General features: G+C 48.1%; 3 protein-coding genes across 3 annotated transcripts; 2 read left to right on the forward strand and 1 right to left on the reverse strand.

The window, feature by feature from the left end:
• Nucleotides 1-2,068: 2,068 nt before the first annotated feature.
• On the forward strand, nucleotides 2,069-2,915 carry EDB91DRAFT_1064029 (uncharacterized protein; the record flags this gene model as incomplete). The annotated part of the gene is made up of 3 exons (XM_041314657.1): nucleotides 2,069-2,433; nucleotides 2,486-2,669; nucleotides 2,718-2,915. Coding segments are annotated over 3 exons (747 nt in total), but the record flags the coding sequence as incomplete, so codon positions are not given.
• A 1,439-nt stretch (nucleotides 2,916-4,354) lies between these two features.
• On the reverse strand, nucleotides 4,355-7,166 carry EDB91DRAFT_1088235 (uncharacterized protein; the record flags this gene model as incomplete). Its single annotated transcript, XM_041316385.1, has 10 exons — nucleotides 4,355-5,018; nucleotides 5,066-5,414; nucleotides 5,440-5,605; nucleotides 5,667-5,753; nucleotides 5,801-5,825; nucleotides 5,910-5,942; nucleotides 6,000-6,088; nucleotides 6,163-6,198; nucleotides 6,258-6,953; nucleotides 7,005-7,166. The coding sequence occupies 10 exons, from the start codon at nucleotides 7,164-7,166 to the stop codon at nucleotides 4,355-4,357; spliced, it is 2,307 nt and encodes a 768-aa protein (XP_041169551.1).
• Nucleotides 7,167-7,563: 397 nt separating this feature from the next.
• On the forward strand, nucleotides 7,564-8,616 carry EDB91DRAFT_1088236 (uncharacterized protein; the record flags this gene model as incomplete). Its single annotated transcript, XM_041316386.1, has 5 exons — nucleotides 7,564-7,672; nucleotides 7,728-7,900; nucleotides 7,935-8,140; nucleotides 8,228-8,361; nucleotides 8,411-8,616. 5 exons carry the CDS (start codon nucleotides 7,564-7,566, stop codon nucleotides 8,614-8,616), a joined length of 828 nt encoding a protein of 275 aa, XP_041169552.1.
• Nucleotides 8,617-9,695: the final 1,079 nt, after the last annotated feature.

A 9,695-nucleotide genomic window follows, 5' to 3' on the forward strand; every position in this document is an offset into this window, starting at 1 on the left:
TCACACAAAAGTACCGTCCCACTGGGGTCCGACGTATTGCTTTTCCTATGCCATCTGCCTCGCTACAATTGGGGTGTCCAGTTCGACTGGTCTTCTTTGAAAAATGCAACAATATACCTTCAGAATTCCCCCGCAAGTGCACTGGCCATATCTGTGGTACAAGATTAGATTAGTCTTGGGTGTACAAGTGGGCATGGGCACATACAGGCTGATGCTAGGAGACAGGCATTCAGGGTGTTGAGCATGGGGAGTGTTGAGCATTGAGGATTGTGATGGGCTTCATTGATTGTTATTTGAGTGAATAATCACAGGTATTCGCTCATGATCCACAAGGATATATGACCATGCGTGGATGCACTCATGACTTGCAGGAGAGTCGGTTATCAGTGTGGAATTGGACGAAGCTACCAGCTTCAATGGTTGCACGTGGTTGGAAGGTCCAAGTTGACATGTACTCGAGCAGAAGGAGCGGTTGTACTAAGTTAAAGTCACATAATTGGAAACATAAAGGGAAAACAAGAAGACTTAACAAGGTTATGACAAGTACCCTACTGTTCCTTGTGGGCTGCAATGGTCCAATATCACAACATTGTCACAAAGCGCCCATTCTAATCCAATATGATGATCAGTGCCAGACAAACCTTAGGTCAGAAAGTCTTGAAATGTGTTGTAATTCAAAACATAAATAATGCCAAATGGGAATACTCAACAAGGTTAATATAAGTATCCTACTTGTGCCTTGCTGGCTGTAATGGTGCAACATCATGATCAAGTCACGAACTCTCATGCGAATCTAGGATGGATGATGAATGCTAATTGCACTTTCCACAATAGAGTCTTGAATTGTCTTGCAGGTCAAAACATCAATAAGGTATATGGGATTGCTCAATAGGTGGGACCTAATTCTGCTATCACACCTGGCCAGTCGTGATGGCGCAACGTCGTGACTGCATCATGAACTACTCATTGTCATTCTACATTTGTTGACCTGCGCCAGAGGAACCTTCTCACAAGAAGGTCTTGAATAGCATTGTAACTCAACACATAAATAAGGTAAATTCACAATGCACAAAACAATTGGATTAAGTATACTACCACCCCTCACTGGCTGCAAAGGAGGAGTGTCACAGCATTGTTGCTAAATCTAATGGTATTCTAGATCTGTTGACAAGTGCCAAAGACACTTTCCACAAGAAGGTCTTGAATAACATTGTGATTCAAAAATAAAATAACACAAAATGATAAAGCTCAAAATAATTGACACAGGTATGCTTAGGGAACTGCATGGGTACAGGTATACCTGTGCAGGTGCAGGGTACAGGTACGTGTGGGGTATGGGTACGGGTCAGGTATTACGATACCCATACCCATACCCATACCCTCGCGCTGGGTTTTGATTAAAATGGAGTGCCATGCAACACATAATATTCAACTAACTAAAAACAGTGTTACTATACAGTTGCAAACAGTTGAACTTTAAACAAAATGGTGCTACAATATACTACTGTTGTGACAAATCCAGCCCTGCAAATTTCCATCACCCACTAGTACCACCACCCACCATGCAGCTCAACAATGCTCTCTCAACTACAACAAAATGTGTCATCAAGATGACGAGCAAAGCTAAAGCCACACTTGGAGAGAAAGCTTCTTCAAAGAAGCGGAAACCTGATTGCAGCAGAGACAGCATTAATCCGCTACCCAAGAAGGCAAAAAAAACCCTACCAGTTGGGAGCATGATGCCAGCCAATAACGCGCCTGTGGACAAAGATAGGCCAAGGACAGTGTTGCCGACTTCACCTCCAGCTGTGAGAAGGCAGGCTGTTGTGCACACAGAGGAGGAGGAGGAGGAGGAGGAGGAGAATGTGACTCCACCTCCAGTTGTGAATAGGCATGCCATTGTACGCACAGAAGAGGAGCTGAATGTGTTGCATGAATATATTGACCTAGATGATAACGGGCCTGCAAGTAGTGACACACAGGTTGATGACATTGATGAGGATCCCAAAGACGAGCTGGGTAAGTCCAAAAACATATACATTATTATCACATTAATCAAGTATAAACAGAGTGGTTAAACAAAGAATGGAACTCACCCGTTTATGCATTTTTTCATCCAACACCAGAAATCACTGAATTCGCCAACTGCCACGTACATGAGTTCAAGTGCCAAGCAAAAGGTTACAAGGTGAAAGTGCGACGCTTCCTTGATAAGGGTGATGCACGATCCACAGGTAACATGTGGAAACATGTGCGCTTGTGCTGGGGAGAAGAAGTCTTGAAAGCTGCAGATAGCGCAAAGGATGCAAATGAAGTGTGCAACAAGATTGTCAGTAGTATCCTGCGAAACGGATCTATTACTACATCCTTTGAACACAAGGGCAAAGACAAAATCACGTACTCGCATCATCAACACACCCGCACAGAAGCAAGGTATGAACATCTTCCAATCATAGTCGCAGGAGTCTGACAATGGCACCTTCAGGGCTGAAATTGTGCATTGGGTGTCCAAGAGCCTGCGTCCATTTGATGTCATCAAGGATCGTGCATTTCAGTCACTGATGAAAATGGGGAGACCAGAATACCACATACCTTCCCCATCCACTGTCTCTTGCCATGTGCAACTTGTCTTTGTGCGGACTCAAAAATGGGTTGCTAAAATGTTACAGGTGAGTGTTTTTTCGTTAGTGCAAAATCAAAAGTTAAAAACATACCAGGAATATGACAGTAAAATTGATTTTACTACAGATGGTTGGATGTCACCCAACCATCGCGCATTGGTAGCATTTTTGGCCCACTTTGAGCACAAAGGGGAGCCACTAAGTATACCGTTAGACGTTATTGAAGTCGTGAAGGTGAAATACCAATCTAGTAGGCGTATATGTGCTAATGAGACCACAGTCCCACACTGGTGAAGAGCTTGTAGAGACATTTGCAAAAATGCTAGAGGAATTCAGCATATCAGCAAAGGTATTGTTCAAACTGAAAAAAAAACTTACATGCAGCTAAACATACAATGCACAGATCCTCAGTGTGACTTGCGATAATGCATCCAACAACGATGCAATGATTCGCGAACTGAGTGGTAAGGCACTTGAGTTTGGCGGAGAAACATCTCATATCAGATGTTTCCTCCACACTGTCAATCTTGTGGCGAAGTCACTGATGCAAAGGTTTGATGTGAAGACACAGGATGCTGATCATGAGTTGAGAGAGTTGAGTACAGGTATTGAGGCACATAATACAGTAACATATACCCATCTCAGACAGGCAGCCAGGCATGACAATGTACTGATAGAGACAGGCCATCCGGTGTGGGCCGAGGGTGTGGTGTATCCGAGGCAAACACATGGGCCGGGGGTATATGGTATGGATGGTAATACAGGAATGTACTATATAGGATATCAACAATAGTAGTGAATCCAGTGTGATAGATGAGTGGGCCGGAGTAATGGAGTGCAATGTAAACGAGTGGGCTGGTAAAGGAGGTAAAATGGAGACGGGTGGACCGCATGATAGGGCCGGTAAATGAGGTGCGTTTGAGACAGGTGGGCCAGTAAAGGATGTGCAATTGAGACGGATGGGCCGGAGGTGCACTTGAGATGGATGGGCTGGTAAAGGACGTGAAATCGAGACAGGTGGGCCGGAGGTGCAATCGAGACAGATGGGCCAGTAAATGATGTCCAATCGAGATGGGTGGGCCGGATGTGCAATCAAGATGGATGGGCTGGTATAGGACGTGCAATTGAGATGGGTGGGCCAGTAAAGGACATCCGGTCAAGATGGATGGGCCGGTAAAGGACATGCAATCAAGACGGGTGGGCTGGTAAAGGACATCCGGTTGAGATGGATGGGCTGATAAAGGATGTGCAATCAAGACAGGTGGGCCAGTAAATGACATCCAGTTGAGACAGATGGGCCGGTATAAGATGTGCAATTGAGACAGGTGGGCCATTAAAGGATGTGCACTCAAGACAGATGGGCTGGTATAGGACATGCAATCGAGACAGGTGGGCCGGAGGTGCAATCAAGACAGATGGGCCAGTAAATGACATCCAATCCAGACAGATGGGCCGGTACAGGACATCCAATCCAGACGGTTGGGCCAGTATAGGATGTGGAATGAAGACGGGTGGGCTGGTAAAGGATGTGCACTTGAGACGGATCTGCATGATCACCGGTAGATGCATGATATCCCATCCGGTACAGAAACACTCCTTACTGACTGAAATGCAGGTTATGCAAGTCAACTGTGAGATTATCTCATAAGTGATCTTGCTCATTGAAAGCCCACAATGTTGAGAGCATAATAGACTACTAATACAGATGAAAACATGAAAAATATGTAGTAGTATTACTTCTCCATGTCACTGGAAGGCTTCTTAGCATGCCTAGTGCTCGCCGACTGACCATGTTGGAGGGATAGAGGTCCATATTGTTGGCGTGGCAAAGGAGCCGAGGTGGACTGACCATTGTCCAGCACATTTGACGGCCCTCTGGTGATCAATGCGTGAAGGGTGCCAGATGGAGGCATGGACCCCACCAGGAGAATGAGAGGTGGTACCGGTGGTGCATCACCCAGAGGAACAGATGGGCCGGATACTGTTGTGGTGAGTGCCGGGTTGATGGTGGAAGTGGATGGCGCCCGTGCTTGCCTTGCGACTGGTGAGCCGTCTTCAATGCCAATGAGATCACCACCGGTCTGGGCGCTCATCCAAGATGCATCCGGAGTGAAGACGTCGTTGGTCAACGTGCAACCGAATGCACTGATGGATGGGCTGGCAACAATGGGGGGTGGATTGAATGCTGGTGGGGTTGTTGCTGTCCCTTCATCGGACCTATCCCCCCTCATATACCTCACAACTGCTTGGAGTTGGATGGACAACCCAGTTATGAGTCTCTGGTGCGCGTCCACATCCCCCTGTATCCGGTCGATCTGCACGGTCATGGCAGCATCCAATGCTTTGGCGACTTTGATGCAACGCTCCAGGTCATCTTGCCGGATGTCAACTTCTATCCTATTGCGTGTCCGGAGTGCCTCCATATCGATGCAATCTGGGCCAACATGGCCTCCATCTCCTCATTAGCGAGAGGGTGCTGGATGGATGGAAGGGACCCGGAAGGTGCGATGGGGGAGAGTGGATGATGGACCGGAGGGATGGGTGAGTCCCGGATGTCGTCCTCTGGGGCCATAACCGGTGGTGGAGGTGGCATGTCGTCAGTGCCTGGTTCAATCCAGTGGTCTGCGGGGAAATCATCTACCGATGTGAGAGGCACTGGTTGTGGTGTGGTACCACCGGTACCAGTCACTTCCAGAGCGTCATCGATCATCTGGACGTCGTCATCCTCTTCCTCTTGGATGGGACTGGGATGTCGAATATCCCTGTCTACAAGGGCGAATGAGCGCCAGAAACCTACGACCGGAAACAAGAGACTTACCTTTGCCTTTGGACGACTGCCCACCGGTCTTGCTCTGTCCGGTGGTCTTTGACTGGCTCGTCTTGGAGCGAGTGGTGACGGCTCTTGCAGGTGGTGATGGCTCTTGCAGGTGGTGTAGCGGTGATGCTGGGGGTGATGGTGGTGACAGCGGTGCTGTCCGTGGACACTGGGTTGGGCCTGATGCATGCCATCTTCCACAGATGGCACAAGGTGCAACTTAGGCCAACCTCGCCTTTCTTCATCAATCGCGGGATGCACTGCACATGCTTCGACTGGCATCTCTCGCAATGAGGTAAAGGTCCATCAACGTCCAGCTATGACAAATTAGTATAGTAAAAATGATATTGACCGGACGTCTCACTGGTTGTTGGCCCTTGCCCTTCTTGCTGTGGTCCTTGCCCATGGGACGTGTAGATTAATGAAATATGTTAGCCATATGAATCACCGTTGCGATGAGAAGTAAAACCTACCGGTTTGTGTTGTTTCCCCGGCTTGACGGTAGCCTGCATCAGGATGAATGAGCCACCGGTAAGAATGAAAATGATGAACATACCTTTCACTTGCCTTGGGTATCATCACCCTCCAAATCATTGTCATCATCTTCCGGAATCTCATCTGTCTCACTTCCCTCCGGTGCAGCGCCCTTGTTCTGTGGAAGGACAAGTATGTCCGGTAAATTTTGTCAGTCGATAGTGACTGTTTTTGAAGGCAATGAAGACTTACCTTGTGTTTGGAGGGGTTGCGCGTCGACTTCTGGTGCTGTTTGCTATGTCAGTAATGTTAAGTGAAAGAGAAGGAAAGAAACTTGCCTGGACGACCGGAAGATCATCAACATCAGTTGCCATCTCCTCATCCTCATCCTCATCATCTTCCGGTACCTTCGCCTTCGCCTTCTCTTTCCCTTTCCCCTTCCCCTTTGCTTTCCCTTTGTTCTTCACCTTCAGCTTCACCTTGTCAGAGTCAGTGTTGGACAAGACTTCCCTTGACTTGAGGAGACGCTTCCGGGCCCTCTTAAACTGACACACAGGGGGACTAGTACTGAGTTCTCGCTTGCGCGATTTGGAGGGTCCGGCCGGTCCAGTTGCACCAGATGCTGTATTTCCAGGGATGCGAATGCTGAAACAGTGTGCTGGTAATGACTGACCAGAGGATGGAACAGGCTGAGGTGCAGGCGCCAGTGATGGGCCTGGGACTGGGGGTGGGACTGGTGCTGGTGCTGGTGTCTTTGAGGGTGTTGGTGCAGGTGCAGGTGTGGTGACCGCCGGTGCAGAGGCTGGGGCTGGGGCCAGTGCAGGTGCAGGTGCAGGTGTGATGACCGCCGGTGCAGCACCCAATGTCTTACCATACAATGGATGCTTCATGCACATCTCCTGGTTGTGCCCAACGTGGTTCCAGTCCGGGACTTCCGCCAGTTGAGTCGTGCGCCTCTGAGCACGAAAGATCTCAGCTGCCATGGACAGCAGGCGAGGGGGGATGTAGGTAGCGACCCTCCCATGCGAATGAATCGCGTCATTCTGAGACCCTGGTATCAATACAGGCAATACACAGAAGGACATCAAACATACCACTTCATGAGCAATCTTCCGGCTCAATCCCATTTTCTCTTCCTCTGACTGGGACCGGAGCACCTGTTCAGCCATCTCATTGAGTCTGGCAATCAGAGCGATGAGCACCTGGTTGGCAGCAGCAGCGGCAGAAGCAGAAGCAGAAGTGGAGTTGGATGACATCTGGGTAGTTAGAAAATTGCACTGGCAGATGGATGAGCTGAGTATCGAGTGAGAGCAAGTGAAAAAGACACCCGGAAGTGACCAATACAAACACTTGTGAAAATTTTTCATCACTGGATGCCCGGGCCATCGTTGCCACGTCATCATTATCTATTTTTAGCTACTTATTTCTCATTGTGTGGATGCTATTGTTGACACGTCATCTTTATCAAATTATCGCCAGCAGAGCATCCGGCTACAGTAGAACACATTCATTGTTCCGGTGATCGCATGAAGAACATCAATTTAAAGAAGGCACCCAACACAAGGAAGAAAACCATGTCATCCTCAGCGATTGCAGCAAGAATATTTACAACTATCTAGTGAGGATGAAGGTGAGAAATCATTGCCTTTGGGAATGTACCTGTTGACATTATCCGGCATACTAGTATTTGACTTATTAGAGCCGGAACACGAGGAGCGCACTTACAACGACCCTTTGATGGATTGTTCAAGCATGGCTGAATGTGAGTTTTATCTCATTCTGGCCTGTCACACTGACAATTGATATTTGTCTTGGAGATTTAGATATCCTGTCAGCTCATGACCGGTGGAAGGATGGTAAAACATTGAAGATGTTGGAGATGACCGCCGAGGAGCGCCGGTCATTAGACATGGGATTTCCATTGTCTGATGATGACCGGATGTCTGACACTTTGGACATGCAATTCCCCACCCTGTCTGACGAACGACCGGTCATCCAACATCGCACCCGCACCGGAGTTACAGGAATATCAGATGTTGGACCTGGGATTTCCTCTGGAGTCAGAAGCGTTAGACATGGAATTCCCACTGGAATTAGACGATGCACTGGACATGGAATTTCCTCTGGAGTCTGACAATGATGTATTTGACATGGGATTTCTACCCAAATCCGGAGATGATGGACTCTCCCTTCACCCGGCAAACTCTCTGCAAGTCAGTCATCCAGGCCGGTAACACAGGTACTGGTGCTAGACTATATCTAATACATCAACTTGCTCATTTTTCAATTCAATCCATGATACTCAATTAGAAGGCAGCCCTCTGGAGATGGGTTTTGACACAGATCCGGTAGATCATGTTCCGGACATAGGGAACAGTATTCAACCAGTAGAGAGCCCCTTGGAGATGGGTTTTCAAGCAGATCCGGTCAATGAGTTTCCGGATCAGTCATGTAAGTCTTCATTTTGTTAGATATTAAATGATTAATCACCTGCATTCAGTAGCCGTCAGTCAACCGGATCCCATTGGGTTTGTTATTCAGTGGGCGGTAGGTGATTTGCAGGTTGCAGTGCACCAGTTGGAGATGGACAGGGATGGTGGTGCAATTTCGCCGGAAGAGGCCTTTGCAAGGGAGCAAGTCCTTGGGTTCACTCAAGACTTATTGCTGGCATGTCAACTGATATTGATACCTCAACTGTCAACATGATGTATCTATCCGGTCAAGCACTATCTACCCTGGTCTACAATACTTGTAATATAAAATGTCCATCTATCCAAATCATTACCTTTGCATATAATGAGCTTTATAAGATGCCTTTGCATTTCTACTGGAGCGTTTTGGCTCCAGATTGGTAATGTGGGCTTCCTGTCCTGCAGTTTTCTTGCCGGTGGCCTTTGGAGGGGAAGGAGGCGTTGGTTCCGGCACCGGTCGCTTTGAATTTTCATGGTCCGGACACCTGATGCAGGACCAACTGAGCGACTTGTAGATGCATGGTGTGAGGGCAGCGGATGACTAGAACTGGTACCCGGTATTGTCTTCTGATGGTCCATTGCCCTTGACAATGACTTTGGATTTCTTTACCGGTGGGTGAGAATCCTGCTGCTCCGATTCAGATTGCACCGGATGAACCGGTGCTGATGAGACTTCATTGCGCCTGACAGTCACCTTGGATTTCTTGACCGGCAGGGGAGAATCTTCCGGCTCTGAATCAGATTGAACTGGAGGGAACCCTGCTCTCCGCTTGTGGTTGGGTGAGACTTTGAAGGTGGCGATGGGACTTCATTGCGCCCTGCACAATCATCTTGGATTTATTGCACCAGTGGGCGAGAGTTCTTCCTCTGAATCAGATTGAACCAGAGGAACCCTGCCCCGCTTGTTGGTATGTTTGGACTTTGAAGGTGGACATGGGAGAACTTCTTCCTGTCCTTCTTCATCGTTCTATCATCTCCTTCTGTATCTCCTCTCCTTCCTCTCCTCTCCTCATTTCTTCTTCTTCTTCCTTGTCTCCTCCTCCTCTTCATCTTCTTCATCATCTTCTTCATCACCCTCATCCTCACTACTTAACTTTTTCCTCCCTCCTGCTTCTGGTTGACTTTTGACCCGGACTGGCTGCTGCTTGTTGAGTCTGGTGTCAGAATCCTGCCCGAAATTGTTTCTACCGGTTCTCTCATCTTCTATCATGGCCTTCCCAGGCTTTGAATTCAAAGGTTGGGCGAACCTTGTCCTTCTGTCTCTGACACCAGAACTCTAAGAGCCGGTCGACTTCAATTAACTGAAGCTTTGAA

The sequence above is a fragment of the Suillus paluster genome (genome assembly GCF_016628075.1).
Source record: "Suillus paluster strain FC165 chromosome Unknown EDB91scaffold_177, whole genome shotgun sequence".
NCBI lineage: Eukaryota > Fungi > Basidiomycota > Agaricomycetes > Boletales > Suillaceae > Suillus > Suillus paluster.